Source organism: Ornithorhynchus anatinus, chromosome X1, assembly GCF_004115215.2.
Source record: "Ornithorhynchus anatinus isolate Pmale09 chromosome X1, mOrnAna1.pri.v4, whole genome shotgun sequence".
NCBI lineage: Eukaryota > Metazoa > Chordata > Mammalia > Monotremata > Ornithorhynchidae > Ornithorhynchus > Ornithorhynchus anatinus.
The window spans coordinates 11,218,684-11,236,596 of NC_041749.1; the positions used below are offsets into that span (position 1 = coordinate 11,218,684).

The 17,913-nt window shown below is 45.6% G+C and overlaps 2 protein-coding genes across 2 annotated transcripts in view; one reads left to right on the forward strand and one right to left on the reverse strand.

Moving 5' to 3' along the window:
* Window positions 1-17,913, forward strand: part of MCPH1 (microcephalin 1) — a 269,454-nt gene that overhangs the window by 111,980 nt on the left and 139,561 nt on the right. The window lies entirely within an intron of this gene.
* Window positions 1-17,913, reverse strand: part of ANGPT2 (angiopoietin 2) — a 77,651-nt gene that overhangs the window by 12,901 nt on the left and 46,837 nt on the right. Inside the window, exons 4-7 of the mRNA XM_001505808.4 lie at window positions 14,701-14,933; window positions 12,919-13,046; window positions 2,638-2,739; window positions 1,878-2,044 (exon numbers count right to left, since the gene is read on the reverse strand). Coding sequence (XP_001505858.1) covers window positions 1,878-2,044; window positions 2,638-2,739; window positions 12,919-13,046; window positions 14,701-14,933 — 630 coding nt within the window. The remainder of the gene's footprint in view (window positions 1-1,877; window positions 2,045-2,637; window positions 2,740-12,918; window positions 13,047-14,700; window positions 14,934-17,913) is intronic.

Genomic DNA, 17,913 nt, shown 5'->3' on the forward strand with positions numbered 1-17,913 from the left:
GCAAGTTCAGTACTAAAAAAGAAACTCTGAAAAAAGACTTGCAATATAGAGGTGGGGAAAGTACCTTACAAAAAAAAAAATTCACCTCCCTGTTATATTCCTTTTCACGTGCCAACTCAAGTTCTACTTGTCCTCCGTATGCAAACTCCGTGTCGGGTTTTTAAAAACTGCAGTACTCTGGCCCTGACCACCTACCATAGGCCAACTCGTTTTCATGGTTTATCCAAGGCTCAGCACTAACGCCCAACACTTTATGATTTGATACGGATGGATGATCCCCTCCAGAGAACCACGTCTTTTTGAATTGTAATCCTTTGTCGTAAGGAGTTGGGCCAACCGGCTTCCCTTCTCCCGAACTTGTCTGTCTTCAATGGCTCTGTGCCCTGACACAGTACCCCTCTACTTGCTTGGAATTCTCTCCTCATTCCTTTCCTCCAAATCATCAAAGCTTGCCTCGTCTGTGAAGTCTCTCCAAACTAGTGATCCCTGACTCTAAAAAGTCCGCCGACTCTAAAATCTCCAGTAATTGTGTCCTCTTTCTTCCACCCCCAAATACTTCAGTATCTCTATCTACCTCTAAAGATTGTCTTGGATATGCATGTATGTTTTATATACCTTTATTAGCCTGGCTTTGCTTTTACCTTGAGAACGGGGACTTGATTTTCTCTGTAAATTCTCCAGGACTTAGTACTGTGATTTGCAGCCAGAAGCATTAACTAACTATAAGACACGCCTTCGCACCACGACTTCACAGTTTGGCCTCACAAAAGTTAACGAGTGTTCTCTATTTGCCTCACTGAAGCTATCGATGACAATGTTGAGAAAGAATTTAGGAGCAGAAGCCTATCCATAGCAGTATAGGCTACTCAGATTGATTTTTTTTTGGTCATTAAACCGCCCACTTAGCCCTTTGATATAAGGTCTTTCATAAAGTTTAATGTTCTGAAAGGCACCAAGTAGATTTTTAATGCGTATTTGAATGGCATCCCTGAGCTTACTTCATCTTTAAAATGGGTGTGCCATCTGCCACCGTGACCAGAATATTTTGTCCCGTTGAGAGGAAAAGCCTATAAAGGGACGAGAGTTCTTTATTTTCTACACTGTAATATACACCGTATACTTCAGAAACTAAAGGCAAAATCACACCGATCTTTGACTTTTTTAGGTAGTGGATTGGATTTATATATTTGGTTAAATAACAGCTGTTACTGATCCATCACTAAGCTTGAGAAAAGTATTAACAGTGTTGATGTACTGAATTAGTCAGGAAAACAAAATGGAAGCCAATGGTTCATAGTCTAATAAACTCCCATTAGGCATTCATAATCCATTTGCTCGTTTGTATATGTTATTTATTACCCTATTTATTTTGTTAATGAGGTGTATATCTCCTTGATTCTATTTATCTTGATGATGCCTCGTTTCATTTTGTTCTGTTTTGCTTTGCTATCTCCCCTGTTTAGACTGTGAGACCGTCATTGGGCAGGGATTGTCTCTGTCTGTTGCCGAATTGTACACTCCAAGCGCTTAGCACAGTGTTCTGCACATAGTAAGCGCTCAATAAATACTACTGAATGAATTTGCTATAGAGAGCAGGTGCTCCCATATTTAAAGAGAATCCCTGAACTGCATAACTGCAGTCTCACTGCATTCTCCTTTTAGAAGGAGGCTCTCACTCTAAGCCAGACTTGCTGTGTCAAAATTTCAATGGGATGAAATCATGAAAAAGTCTCTACAAATCTGGATATGTTTTCTTTTGGAATCTGGTAGCGTTTCATGCCTTTCGATGCCGCTAAACACTGAATTTGTGAAATGCTTAATGGAATGTGTCAAGTGTTCTTGCTTTATATTCCCCCTCTTACGTATACTGTTCTTACCCGTAGTTGAGTTCTTCACTCGAGAGATAAAAGTGTTCATATAATGAATATGCCTCGTTTCCTTCCCAGTCTTTGAGCTGAATTTTAAGGACGTAACGTTGCCGATTAGTCAGCTGGGAAACAAGTTCGTTTCCTAGCCAGTACTCCCCCGCCGGATCGCCAAATCCCTGAAATCAAGGTTACATATTTAAATCACTTCATCTGTGGGGCTGGCGTTTTGGTTTTTAAATAATAGGATGGCTATCGGAAAACCATTTAACTTGATCTATTCAATGTGAAGATTTGGGACTTGAGCACTTAGGACATAGGCTTCTAATGAGAGAAGTTTAAAACACTGAAACATTGCTTGAAAACACATCAGTTCTAAATTACTAGAACTATCGGGGAAAACTGCCAGTAGAAACATAAATGAAAATAGTTCAAATTAGAGCTGTGAAACTATGGAAGAGTTGACTTAGAAAGAAATGCCGAATCTTCCTTTAAAAACAAACGCTGCACTTTCAAACCTCGCAGGGTTGCCTGGTTAACATTTCACTAGAGTACTTAGAATTAGAAAGGGGTTTTGGGGTTTTTTTTTGCTGGTGGTTTGTTTTTTTTTTGTTGCTTATCAAAGCATAGACCCCACCAAAAAAAAAAAAATCATCCAAACCATGCCTCAATCAAGTGTTTGAGTTTGTTTATAATCAGTGGTCAAGTGTTGAAAAGTAGATTTCATCTGGAAAATGATTGTTTCTAAGAAACTTAAACCAAGCGTCGTTACCATTTTGTATTCTTTCCATGTCCGATGAAAGTCCACGCTGCCGTCTATGCGCCGCTGAATAACTGTCCATCCACCGCCACCTGATTCCATGTCACAATATGTCTGTCAAGAAGGTACGGTTATTTTGGTTTGTGAAGCCCGTGACACACAATACCTGTCTCTAGGGGATTGGTGGCCAACCTGTCTACCGACTCTGTGGTATTGTACTCTCCCAAGCTCTCTGTACAGTGCTCTGCTCATTGTAAGCGCCCAAATTCTTGTAAGCGCTCAAATTCCTTCGATAGACTGATTGATGGATTGCTATGCTGATTTCCTATCCTAAAAAAAAAAATGAGATGCTAAAGATTTGCTGACGAAGAAGGGAAGGAAAAGAATTAAAACCTAAAGATGGGTTAAAAGAGGTAAAAATGAAAGAAAAAAGAGGAACCGTGGCCTAGTGGAAAGAGCACAGAAGTCGAAGGCAAGAATCATGGGTTCTAATTATCTCCACCCCTTGCCCGCTATGTGACCTTGGGCAAGTAATATAACTTTTCTGTGCCTCACTTTCCTCATTTGCAAAATGAAGGTTAAATACTTGTTTTTTCTTCCCCAAAGATTGAGCCCCGTGGGGTACAGGGACGGTAAACTGATTGTATTGTATCAAATCCAGCACTTGGCACACAGTTTGTCAGATAGTGAGCACTTAACAAATACCATTATGATTATTACGATTATTATCATTTTTATTATTACCCTTAGTGGTCCCTAATCGGTCAGGGGTATTTACCGAGCACTTAACTGTGTGCAGAGCACTGTAATTAGCACTTAATAGATATTGATTATTTCACTGCATAGATTGGAAGTGACCTGAAGTGATTATTGATGATAGACGGGGGTTTCTTAGTGCACAGGCCCTGGCGGCAGAAGGTCGTGGCTTCTAATCTCAGCTCCACCACTTGTCTGCCGTGTGACCTTGGGTCGTGACGCTGACGTAGGTCAGTCAGTCGGGGGGCATGAGCAAGGAACACCGAATCGTACCCAGTCTCCCCACCCTCTCCCGTCCCGGCTACTCCAGCTGGTAGTCTGCCCCGCCGGGACTGGGCAGGAGCGGGGTGAGCCCAAAGGCAACGCCCCTCTTTCCGCTACCCATCTCTCTCTCAGCTTGGCAGCTTCTCAGAACCGGGGGGAAAAGGTTGAATCAGGGGGCTATAGACAGAGAAGGATGAGGGGCAGAGTCAAAGATCTCCCAATAAACCAAGTAGGGTGGGGGCATTGGGAGTCACGGGGATCCCCTCCCTCCAGCTGGCACGGGGGATGGAAACTCCATCTCTGGGTGGATCACGGGAGGATTTCCTGACCTGAGCGGCCTGCGGAGGACCCAGTCTGTGGTCGTCGGGGGCACCGACCGCACCCAGCAGAGCTTCCTTCGTGGGCAGGGAATTGTTTTATCGTACTCTCACTGTACACTGTTGCTTAGTACAGTGCTCTGCCCGCAGTCAGCTCTCAATAAATATAGTTGAATAAATGAATGAATGAATTAGTTGTCAGCTGCTGACAAACCTTTCTGGGGAGTCACCTGATGTCGACTCCCTCTCCCACCGCCCTTGTCTTCCCTTCTCCTTTCTCTTCCTCCTTTCTCCCCTTCCCCCCTTCTCTTCTCCGCTTCCATCCCTTTTCCCATCTCAACTCGAACCGCGGCTGTTGCTTGCGAAAGAGTGCCGTCAACGCGTTGCCACGGCCGAGTGGGATGTCGTGACATCAAGTGTCTCGTGAGGGCTGTAAATCATGTAGCTCTTTGCCCATCGCTTGCTCAAAGGTTTCCTTTTGTTTGCTTCTTCCGCACAAATAGGTTGCCTCCCCCAGAAGTAGACTTCATTGTTGACAGCTTTCCCCTGGGACCTGGATGGCCACCTGATTTTAGGTTTTCACCCAAAACGTAAACGTGTGATTCAATCAATTCATCAGTCGGTTGTATTTATTGAGTGCTTACCGTGAGCAGAGCACTGTACTAAGCCCTGGGAGAGTACGACCTAGCGGAGTTGGTACACACGCTCCTTGCCCACAACAAGATTGACTAAGAATTCAGCCCTGCCTCTAAAGGAAGAATCGAGTGCCCACCGTTCGTGAATCCTGTCTCCCCACCGCTATCTCAGTCCGCGACCCCCAGAGGTCCAAGGAGAAACCGAGTCTTGTGACGGAAATCCCCTGGTTCTCTTCCTTCCCGAGGATTGTCTCGCTTTTGTAGTTTGTATCCTGCCAAGCCTGCCCTCGTCCTATTGGCCTGACAGAATTAATGCGACTGTGAAGGATCCTGTTTTCATCTAAAATGTAGCTTATCCACTTGTCAGACTTTACCCTCTAAAGTCAACGCCGCTTTAAGTTCCCACCTCTTATTTTGTAACGCTATAAAGACATAAATAATGCAGGCTACCCATGTCAAGAAAATAAACAACTTTTTAGGGTTCAGTTTCCTCACACTTGAATCACTCTTGTATCACTGTCAATACGCAAATAATGACTCCATTAGTGAGAGCCATTTTGTGACAAGATTAAGTGGAGTAGAAGGGTTTATCTGACGTCCACTGAGGAGGCACTCTTAATTGGGTAATAAAATATTTATAGAAGCGCAGATTTCAAATAAACTAGCTTATATAGCTGGGGGCATGAGATGTATTCAGTGAAACAGGAAAATAGATTCTATCTGGATTAGAAAAGCAGGAGCCTTCATCAGAGAGCTCCAGGAAAGACATTAGCCTTTCGGATTAGAACAGTCCTGGAGGCTGTTATATTTCATATTAACACACTGTTGCGTGGGATTGCGGGTCGGATCTGTGCATCTGAAGCTCGGATGAGTTTCAGTAAAAGATGCTCGGGTTAAAATTCCAGGCTTCAGCTTTTGTACCGCGGTTAAGTGATAACTAAATAGGAAACGTAAAATAGTAGCCATTAGAGGGCGGAGAGCGCAGAGTCGTCACACCAAGTCTTGAACTGAGATCTCACTTTCAGAAGCCAAATAGACTGACTGAAATTAATGATGGTATTTGTTAAGTGCTTACTGTGTGCCAAGCACTGTTCTAAGCACTGAGGGGATACAGGGTGATCAGGTTGTCCCACGAGGGGCTCCCAGTCTTCATCCCCATTTTTACAGAAGAGGTCACTGAGGCCCAGAGAAGTCAAGTGACTTGCCCAGAGTGACGCAGCTGACGAGGGGCGGAGCCGGGATTGGAACCCACGACTCTGACTACCAAGCCCGGGCTCTTTCCACTGAGCCACGCTGGACTGAAACCTGGGTAGGGGTTGCTGCTGTGACTTCATTGTGTACATTTCGCTCTATATACTGCACATGGCGTATTCCACCTCATATACTGCTTTTGCCATGTACATTTCACTCTATACATTGCCCTTAGCGTACACTGCCTTCCCTTCCCCCAGTATTCCTTATTGGCTTGAAAAGGTGATAAGGATAAAAAACATCCCGTCGCAGGAGAATGAATATTTTCAAGCAAAGCTGCAAATGGGGGATATGCAAGGTAAGAACAGCTGCGGGTAAGACGATTTCTGGATTTCTTCAGCCCGAGGCGGGTAGAGAATCGAGTTTTATCTGCCCAGCAGGATAATTCACTCCCTGAGGTGGGTTTTCTGTCGTTCTTGTTTGAAATATCCAGTTGGGATATCTGGGAGCACAAATAGAGAAGCAGCGTGGCTCAGCGGAAAGAACCCGGACTTGGGAGTCAGAGGTCGTGGGTTTGAATCCCAGCTCTGCCACTTGGCAGCTGTGTGACTATTGGGCCAGTCACTTCACTTCTCTGGGCCTCAGTGACCTCATCTGTAAAAATGGGGATTGAGACGGTAAGCCTCACGTGGGACAACCCGATGACCCTGTATCTCCCCCAGCGCTTAGAACAGTGCTCTGCACATAGTAAGCGCTTAACAAATACCAACATTATTATTAGTAGCCCAGATCATTTCTCAATCTTTAATTTTGACCGTGCAGATCCACTAACTGCTAACTACAGACATCTGGACCACTTTACTAATCCACTGTACTCACCCAAACGCTGAGGACAGTGCTCTGTACACTAAATAAGATTGATGCAATTGATTGAATGCTTCCCACCTAACTCAGCAGCGTTGGATAAGTACGCCCAGCCACCCCACTTCCCTCGTTAGGGCATGTGAGAAGACCGGATGAGAACAGGATATCCAAGCAGCTCATGAATGTGGGTACACAAAAGGAGGGAAGACAGGATCAACAGTTTCAACAGTTTCAAGACCCCGCGGAACAGAGTTTCAAGTCGTATGATGGGAGGAAACGGGAACAGTAAGACCTGCCCGGGGACCATCAGTCCCAGCTCCACCACTTGTCTGCTGTGTGACCTTGGACAAGTCATTTCGCTTCTCCGGGCCCCCGTTACTTCATCTGTAAAATCGGGATCAAGACTGAATTATCTTATCGCTACTCCAGGGCTTAGAACAGTGGTTGCCATGGAGTAAGCGCTTAACAGTATAAGTATCATCATTATTATTATTATTATTAATTTAATTGGTCTTTGTAGGCAGCACCAACAACATAATTTATATTACCTTTTAATGCTTCTAGTCCAATAAAGAGAGCAATAAAGAGAGTCCAGTGACTCTTTCAAAAATGTATTTTGAAACGATGGCAGCTTAAAGATAGGAAAATCAATACTGGAGGGGGAAGAAAATGATTCTAAATTGTGAACGGGTAATATATTTTGAACCTGGATTGGTTTGCCATCTATTTCATTTTTGCAATACTTTTATCCTCAACAAATGTCGGCATCAGATTAGGGATATATATTCAAGTGCATTCTATTGTTTGCTTTTTTCTTCCATGAGAGATTGGGACCGTATCTAATCTGATTAACTGGCATCCACTCCAAAGCTCGGTGCTTTATCCAGCAAAAAATAGCCCCAGTCCTTCCCGGAATCCGAGAGCAATTGATATCTATCGTGAAGAGACATAGTGCCACTTATTCTTCCCCAACTTGTTGAGCCATGAATCTGTGGGTTCACGTTTACATTGTGTACCTAGTAAAATTAAATAGCAGTGACCCGTATTAGGCAGTGCCACAGATTAAATCAAGTGTTGAATCCTGGAAACGCTAATTCCCGTACTTCCGCTCGGTAAAAATCGGTCGCTATCGGGTGTATCGCAACGGACGGCTGTGGCTCGGTTTCTTTCTCACCTATTGCCATCTGCTGTCTGAACAAGAATAACATTTGCAGCTTGGTCAGAACGATAGCAAGACATATCGATTCTGAAGCCGCTAAGAGTTAACAAGTCGCTGGCTACATCTGGAAAATGAATCTAGCTGGTAGTCTGCCAAACTAACAATCCTCTCATTCCCCCCAAACCATTAAAAGGGACCACCTCCTCACGCGCCGTAGATAAGTGGATGGAGAGAGATCTGATTCCTCCTTGCTACTACTAACGGGTACCATCGGAATGATTGTAAACTCACTGTGGGCCGGGAATGTGTCTACCGACTCTGTCTTACCGTCCTCCCCCCAAGCCCCTCGTACAGTGCCCTGCACCCAGGAAGTGCTCAGTAAATACCCCTGACGACGAATGAAGAGGGAGAATCAAGAGGCCTTCCCTGATTTAGCCCTCTATTCCCAGACTCCATCTCCCTTCTGTGTCATCTCCGCACCTGGATCTGTGACCTCTGGGCGTTGGGTATTAGCCCCACTGCTCTTCTGTGCCTATCTCGACGTTATACATCAAAAAGTGTTTATATTAATGGCTGTCCCCCACTCTAGACCCTCAGCTCACTGTGGCCAGGGAATGTGTCTGCCCACCCTGTTGTAGTCTCCCAAGTTCCCCGTACACAGTAAGGGCTCAATAAATACCGTCGATTTCTGGATTGGAGAAGTTCAAGATGCTAGAAGGGGCATTTACGACCACGGGGATACGGAGTAGCGTCAGACTGCTCCTTCAAGTATCCTTCGACCGCCCCCCCCCGCACTGTGGGGCTGCCCAAATCGAGTTCCACTCCAGCCTAGACCAGATTCCTCGGCCCCCAGAAGTCACCGGGGACCTACGGCCGTAACCCAGCTGGCTGCCTCTTAGTAACATTAGGGCAAAGTAACGGACGGTGTTGACTCTAGAATAATCGCTCCATTTTTCTTTTTGCCTCCTGATTTACGGCAGTAGTCGAAGTGATCCGTAACTAACAAGCTTTTTTAAATAACGTTTGCCCTTTCTGTACTCCCGTTATCTCTGCCCTTCGAGCAGTACTTTTCTCTGGCTAGGCTGCTGTTTTCCCTCTCAGCTTTGTCTCCGTCGGTTTCTTGTTCTCTTTTACATTTTCCCGATTCTGATTAGCCGCACTGAGTTCGAAAACACCTGCAGGGCAAGGTGACCTCTAAAGTAGGTCAAGTGTGTGTTGGGGAGGAGGGGAGGGAATGGCGGGGCAGCTCTTCAGGAGTAGGGATGAGGGAATCCCACAAAAGAGGTGATAATTCACTTCCCGTTGGGTTGGGGGTGGCCAGTCTCAGCCCCAGAGAGAGCAGGTATTCCTGCTGCAGAGGAAAATCAGGTTTGTAATTGTTTTCTCTCCACTCTCAGGATGCCTGATGGTGACATCAAACGTCCCTTCTCCTAAACAGAGGAGGAACCTATCAGGTCCATCAGGGCAAATTCAGGGAACACCCAGCACAAAGGAATATATTTTTTTTTTTAGGCTGGGAGGTGCATTCTCATTTATCCTTCCCTTTTTCCTTCTACTCATGCATTGTTCGAGTGGCCAGATGGAAAAATGAGAAGGAAAATTTCTTTCGGAATTTCATAATCTTTGTAACAGGTACCTAATTTTCAAAATACATAATCAAAGCCGAGGTTACCCTTTCAGCGTCGGTGCGTTCCGTCCTATTCTTTTAAGGCCTACTGTTTTCAAAGTGCTTTTCCGTAAATATTGAGCTGAGCAGTGAGGGTAATATTGAGTTCAAAGAGAGCATCAGAACCCCTCATTATGCTAGAGCCCACAGTGAGAATACTGTAGGTCACATCTTGGGTTCAGGACAGAGCTGCTTTCGAACAAAAAATTGAACAGGTCCACAGACATTGAATACACACACAGTCAGCCAATATTTATACAACACTTCACATTGATTCTTTTGTAATCTTAATTTACCTTATCAGGCAAGTGGAGAGAAGCCAAATTCAAATATTCCCAGAGAAAGTGATATTTTTTGTTTCGTTTCAGAACTCAGAGACACTTAGTGTCAACCTCAGGAGAAAAGCAATCCGCCTCGGAACCTGAACAACTGTAAATAACTGTGTTTGGCCCTGTAGAGTCTCCCGGTGATCACTTGGGTTGAAGCGCAGATTTGGCACCTGAGCAGGGTCTATTCTGGCAGGTTCATCTCGGAAGGCATAGCTTTTTGAGTGGAACCCAGAAACCTATACCTCCAGAAAGCAAGCAGCCAGTACCAGTACTTTTGGGAAAAGTTAGTGCAGTTTGACTGAAGTAATTGATTTGACATCAAAATTCTCATTTAGACTCCGAGTGGTCTTTTTTTATGGTACTCGCTGAGCCCTTACTCTGTGCGAGACACTTTTCTGTTAGAGAAGCAGCGTGGCTCAGTGGAAAGAGCCCGGGCTTGGGAGTCAGAGTTCAAATCCCTGCTCTGCCACTTGTCAGCTGCGTGACTGTGGGCAAGTCACTTCACTTTTCTGGGCCTCAGTTACCTCATCTGTAAAATGGGGATTAAGACCGTGAGCCTCACGTGGGATAACCTGACTACCCTGTGTCTCCCCCAGCACTTAGAACGGTGCTCTGCACGTAGTAAGCGCTGAACAAATACCAACATCATCATCATTATTATTATTATTATTATTATTATTATTATTCTAAGCACTGGGGTAGATACAAAGTAATCAGGTTGGATATAGCCCCTGTCCCACATGGGGCTCACAGTCATAATCTCCATTTTACAAATGAGGTGACTGAAGCTCAGAGAAGTTAAGTGACTTGCCCAAGGTCACACGGCAGACAAGTGGCAAGCCGGGACTAGAACTCGGGTCCTTCTGCCTCCCACATCCATGCTCTATTAGGCCACGCTGCTTCTCTATTGCCTGTTCATGTCTTTTAACAAACATTTGCTATTGAAATAGAAGGCTTCCAAAAATACAAAGACTTCCCCATTTTACATTATCGAATGTCCCTTGAAATATGGCCCTGGAGCAAACAAAATACAATAATAATAATGATGGCATTTGTTAAGTGCTTACTATGTGCCAGGCACCGTTCTAAGCGCTGTTAAAACCCAATAGGAGTGTGGGCTCCTTGTTACCTGTGCTGAAGTTCATGGACTACCCTCTGTGTAAGTATCTAGATCCATTTCTGCTGGAACCCGAAACCAGGGGAAGGGAAGATGGCAGCCTCCCCACAAATAGCAATAGCATGATAGTAATTCTTTGAGAGCGTGTGCCTGTGTTGTGTGTGTGTGTTGAATTTACGGTATTTGTTTGGGTGGGGACGTGTGTAATGTTCGTGCAATTAAATGGGATTGGGTTGAGGTGCGAATGCGTTCCACTGAAAGTCAACCTTATTGATAAGTGCCTTAGCCTACAGGGAAGAGGAAGAGCCTCAGAGTCCAGAAACCTAGGCTCTAATCCGGGCCCCTCCCTTTGCCTGTCGTGTGACCTCGACTAAGCCACTTCTCTGGACCTCAGTTTCCCCATCTGAAAATTGAGGATGATAGATGACCGTTCTCCCTCCCCCTTGGACTGTGGGAGTCCCCTGTGGGACAGGATCTGTCCAATCTGATTAAATCGTATCCCCCCCCAGTACTTAGAACATACAGTTCTGGGCACCGAGTAAGTGCTTAACAAAAAAAAAAATTTTATTAGCAATAATAATAATAATGTTATATGGCATGAGTTGGTCCAAATTTTAGTTTGGTGAGCGTATATGATATTTTGTGGGCAGAGAACCTGTAATGGGCCTCAGTTAATAATAGTAATAATAGTACTAGTGATCGTATTTGTTAAGTAGTTACTATGTGCCAGGCACTGTAACTAAATGCTGGGTGGATACAAGCAAATTAGGCTGGACTCAGTCTCTGTCCCTTGTGGGACTCACCGTCTCAGTCCCCATTTTACAGATGTAACTGAGGCGTACAGAAGTGAAATGACGTGCCCCAGGTCACACGGCAGGCAAGTGGTGGAGTCAGGAGTAGAACCCATGACCTTCTGACTCCCAGGCCTGGGCTCGCTCCACTATTCCATGCTGCTTTTCAGATATGCGTCCAAGAACTTAGCTTATGTACTGTTTCAGAAGGTGCTAAGTAAATAATAATAATACTGGTGTTTGTCAAGCGCTTACTGTGTGCAGAGCACCGTTCTAAGCGCTGGGTTAGATACAGGGTCATCAGGTCGTCCCACGTGGGGCTCACAGTCTTCATCCCCATTTTATAGATGAGGGAACTGAGGCACAGAGAGGTGAAGTGACTTGCCCACAGTCACACAGCTGACGAGTGGCAGAGCCGGGATTCGAACCATGACCTCTGACTCCCAAGCCCGGGCTCTTTCCACTGAGCCACGCTGCTTCTCTGTCGATATCATTAACGCCGTTATTATGATCAAAATGGCCCCCGGGACTTAGCGGTAAGGGAGGAGGCAGCGTAGTCAGATTGAACATAGTCCCTGAGTTGGAGGAAGAGGAGTCATTTCACCCCAATCTTACAGATGAAGAAACCGAGGCAGAGAGAAGCCAAGTGATTTGCCCAAGGTGGCCCAAGTGGCAGAGCTGGGATTAGAACGCGGGTCTCCTGCCTCTCAGTCCTGTGTTCTTTCCACCAGGTCAGGGGCTGCTGATCTAAAATGCTTCCTGAACAGGGAGGAGAACTTGAAAGCACTAGAACCTCGTCAGAGGTCATGGGTTCGAATCCCGACTCTGCCCCTTGTCAGCTGTGTGACTGTGGGCAAGTCACTTCACTTCTCTGTGCCTCAGTTCCCTCATCTGGAAAATGGGGGTGAAGACTGAGCCTCACGTGGGACAACCCGATTCCCCTGTATCTCCCTCAGCGCTTAGAACAGTGCTCTGCCCGTAGTAAGCGCTTGACAAATACCAGCATTATCATCAGAACAAGGGGAGGGTTTAGAGGTTATCCCCCGAGGGGCGCTACAGGGTCGCGGGAAGTCTGTCTTCTTCCAGAAAATGGTGCCCACAGTTGCCATGGCAGTGCACCATAAGCCTGAAATAACACGCCCGGCACCACGTACGTCTCCCCGTCCTCGGACGGGGACCGTCCGTCATCTCCCTCAACATTTACCTTTGTCTCTTCTGTGGAGTTAGGGAATGTTAAGGTGTAGATGCCGTTGCTCGTGAGTCCCGATTTGTACGCCTCGGCACAGTCTCGGAACAGGATCTGTTCTTCTTTAGCCACAAAGGAGTTCTTAGCTGCCAAAGAAACGAAAGAAAAGCATCTAAGGAGGCTGCTAAGAGAAATAGTTTACTTAAATTAGAAATCCCCTCCCCCCAGGCATTTATTGATTTTAGTCTTCCCTTATCTCCTCTTTATTCCTGATGAAAATAAGTGATGACTAGAAAAGCTAAAGGGATAAGGTTACTATTTTTTGACTTTCTTAATAGTTGGCGCTGGGAGAAGCTATAAAAATATTTTTGCCCGCCAATAATCGTGACCTCTTGACCTATCAGCAACCAGCTGAAGTGTAGTGCCCGCTGGTAAAATTCTCTCTCGTTTTCTTCTCTCCTCAAGCACCGCAGCGGAGTTCCAATCTCTGATATCTTTCCCAGATTCAGGGGGGGCCAGGTTTTTCTGAGTTATACGTGACCTGGAGATGGGAGCCCAAGAGTGAAAGCTGAGACTCTTAAAGTTTGAAATAACGAGGATAAAATGGATTTTATTAAATTTTATGAGATTCTCTTCATGTAGAATAATAGAAACTAGAGTCCCGGTATCTCTTCTTTCCAGCATCCCTCCTTTTTCTGACACTGCCTCCTGAGTGTACGTGCCTGGCTGAAGAAGGGATGGTAGAGAAGCAACGTGGCTCAGTGGAAAGAGCTCGGGCTTGGGAGTCAGAGGTCATGGATTCGAATCCCGGATCTGACACTTGTCAGCTGCGGGGCTGTGGGCAAGTCACTTCGCTTCTCTGGGCCTCAGTGACCTCATCTGTAAAATGGGGATTAACTGTGAGCCTCACGTGGGACAACCTGATCGTCCCGTATCTACCCCAGCGCTTAGAACGGTGCTCTGCACCTAAGTAAGTGCTTAACAAATACCAACATCATCATTATTATTATTATTATTATATGCCCCACAGTCTATCGATTGACGGATCGATCGCTTATGATTGCTTGATGATGAGAATGGGCAGGCCTGGGTGAGAGAAGCAGGGAGAGGCCAAGCCCCGAGTCGAGGAAGCGGTGTGGCCTAGTGGAAAGTGCGCAGGATGGAGAGTCAGGAGTCCCGGCTTCTAATCCTGGCTCTGCCACTTGCCTGCTGTTTGACCTTGGGCAGGTCCCTTGACTTCTCTGGCCCTCAATTAATTGCCTCATCTGTAAAATGAGGGTTAAACCCCTCTTCTCCCTCCCTCTTTGACTGTGAGTCCTGAGTGGGACAGGGGCTATGTCTGAATTGATTGTCTGGCACGGACCTCGGGAATTAGTAGGCGCCGTATAAACACCTGTGATCCTGACTGACGACCACTTTCTGTTGGATCAACAGGCCCCAGTCCTCTCAGTTTTGCACCTGAAACCCGAGCCCACCTTCACACAAGTGCATGGAGCCCACCCAACGCCGTGGCGGCTTCACGTACGCGGGCGTGCATCCCCAGACACCATTCGATGGGCATGGGGTTTTTACTTGTGCACGACCACCAACATTAAAAGTCTTAAAAATGAAACTATAGAAGGCCGCATCCTTGTGTCATTAACTAGCCACTGGCTATGTCTCTTTGTGTTTTCTCTGAACGCCTCTAAGCATACCATGAGATGCCAAAGAAGGCGGCCTAATGTGGAAAGGTTTCCCTTGCTCAATGTCTCAGTGACGGAATGTCCCCGAACGGCCGTATTAGAGTATTCGTTCACTTACAGTTCGGTGACGAAATCATCGTCAGCAAGTTGTGCACAGTTTCCATGAGATCGTGTTGCTGTTTCTGAAGAACGGAATTGTTTACTGTCGCTGTCACTAGTTGTTTCTCCAATTCCTCGATTATGGAATTTTGTCTGGATACTAATACTTGAAGTTGATCTTTTTCATCTTTTATTGACTGGAGTTGAACTGTGTGTTTATCTTCCATGTCGAGGACTTTCTTTTCTAGGAAGCTAGCGAGGGAAAAGATGTGTCAGTGTAGCATTGTCTTGTTTCCATTGTTTGCTTATTGAGTCGTTTACAGAAAAAGACTTTACTGGCTCCACAACTGACTTCCAAACTTTTTTCTCAGATAGCAGTTTTCTGCCTAGTGCTTTTCCGTTCTGAATGAGGTTTCCACCGCCCAGAAAATTTCAACATGCAGAAACTTGCACCAAATTGGGCCCTTATTGGGGACTCATTATGGATTGGGGGATGTATTTTGAATATTTTTTTTAATCGATAATTGAGCCGCGTAGAATTTCTGAATTCGTTTTTCCAGCTCAACCTATTTATTCTGCCACGTAAACTGATGCTTGTAATTACTACCTATCACACGTGATAGTATAAATCCACGGCTGTATTTTTGCTCGAGGACGACATACGGTGTTAAGTGAAAGTATATTTCATTTACTTCCATTAACACAAGTTTCTAATTAAAAGTAAAGTAACTCTGAACTGGTTGTGTTTTCTGCCAATGGGTGTTGACCTGGAGTTCATGCTTCCAAGTGATAATTTTCCATGTGTGCAGAGAACTTTAAAGAATTTTAATTGCTTTTCGTACGTCCCAAAAGCCTGCGAAAAGTTCTCTCGATGGAATTTTTTCTGAAATGGGATTCAGTAGGAATATTGGAAACTTTGACAAGCAGTGGTGAAGCTGGCTTCCTTATTTGAGAGTTAATCCCACCCCATTTAGTGAGTAGAAGCCCTCCACTTGTAATAGTAACGGTAGGAAAAAAACAATAAAAGGCACCGTTTGAAAACCGAGCACTTATCTGGTAGAGTCGACTTAAGGCTAGGAGATAAACTATGGAGGATGCAGCCTCGGTTCCAGTCTTCGGCGAGTGTATTTGTCAAGCGTGTCTGACTCTCTTATCCTAATCTGGAATTCATTAGAATGAAAAGCTTTTTTCCCATTCTGTAGGCTTCGCAGAACACGGTTGTGGTGAAAGAGCAGCTCGTCCTCTATTCCTTTTCCTTTCATTTGCAAGTTAAATACGAATTATTCTGGGCTCCTGACCAATCGGTCGGGTCTTTGGTCTGCTTTCCGTTGAGGATTGCGGTCCACAGCAGAGACCAGTCAGAGTTCATTCATTCATTCGTTCAATAGTATTTACTGAGCGCTCACTATGCGCAGAGCGCTGTTCTAAGCGCTTGAAATGGACAGTTGGGCAACAGATAGAAACATTAGGGCAGTTTAGGAGAATGGGTGGACTTATTTCCACACGAGGTTGCCCTTTTCTTTTCCTTAGAGCTTTTTAGGAGATGAAAATAGGCAGGATGTCCTGTAGCAGTGTCCTCTTGTATAACTGAGTTACTGAGCTGCTGTCCCCACCCAGTTGTGAGCCGGTTACGAACCAGGTGACTCAGATGAAGATAAAACTCCTGACCACTGGCCTTTTAGGAGCTCAATCAGCTCCATCCCTCCTGTCGGGCCAGGCTTTTCTCCCACCCCCAACTCACACTCTTCCTTCTTCTTAAGATCAAATACCACTGATGACAATGATGACCTGCTGGCTCTGCCTAGAGAAGCAGCGTGGCTCAGCGGAAAAGAGGCCGGGCTTGGGAGTCAGAGGTCACGGGTTCAGATTCCGGCTCTGCCACTTGTCAACTGTGTTTCTGTGGGCAAGTCGCCTCACTTCTCTGGGCCTTAGTTACCTCATCTGGAAAATGGGGATGAAGACTGTGAGCCTCACGTGGGACAAGCTGCTCACCCTGTATACCCCAGCACTTAGAACAGTGCTCTGCACATAGTAAGTGCTTAACAAATTCCAACATTATTACTATTATTGTTATTAATCCTCGATTCTTCTGCTCCCGATCTCTCCCTCGCCCCCTCCCTGATGCCTGGAACTCTCCCCTTTCTCCGATACATCGTACTCTTCCGAGCACTTAACACAGTCTTCTGCCCAAAGTTCATACTTAGATAAACACTGGGATGAAGCAGCGTGGTTGAGTGGGAAGAGCCCGGGCTTGGGAGTCAGAGGTCGTGCGTTCTAATCCCGCACCCGCCACTTATCCGCTGTGTGACTTTGGGCAAGTCACTCAACTTCTCTGTGCCTCAGTTACCTCATCTGGAAAATGGGGCTTAAGTCTGGGAGCCCCACGTGGGACAACCTGATTACCTTATATCTACCCCAGCGCTTAGAACAGAGCTCGGCGCATAGTAAGCGCTTAACAAATGCCACAGTTATCATTATTACTTCCGACGGACTGTAGCTCTTACCGGCTTTCAGAGCCTTTCTAAAGCCATAACTCCTCCAAAAGGTCTTCCCCGATTAATTTCAAATCTCTCTCCCCTGGGTGTGCTCCAACTCCCACATCAGTCGATCAGTGGTATTCACTGAGCACTTACTGTGTGTACAGCACAGTACAGATTAGACTGTAAGCTCCCGATTAGACCGTAAGCCCGTCAAACGGCAGGGACCGTCTCTATCTGTTGCCGACTTGTTCATTCCAAGCGCTTAGTACAGTGCTCTGCACATAGTAAGCGCTCAATAAATACTATTGAATACAGCACTGTAGTAAGCGCTTGGGAGATTTCACCACAACAGAGATGGCAGACACAAAGGAGCTTACAGTCTAGAGGACCTTATGATCCTTACGGCCTAGACGTCAGCATCTAAATATTTGAATATAACCACCCCCGCCGACCATTCATGTACGTATCTTCTATACGGTATTACTTTTGCCTATCTGTATTTTTTAATGGTATATGTTGAGCGCTTACGATTCATTTTAAATCATTTTAATGGCTGTCTCGTGCTAGATGGTAAGCGTCTTACAGGCAGGGTTGTCTGCTGATTTTATTGCACTCTCCTGAGGGCTTAGAACAGTTCTCTCCACACACTGATTTCTCAGAGAATACTCTTGATTGGTTGACTGAGCTGTCTAAACGCAGATGTACTCTGTCCACCTCTATAGACTCTAACCTAGACACTGTAGGATGAATCT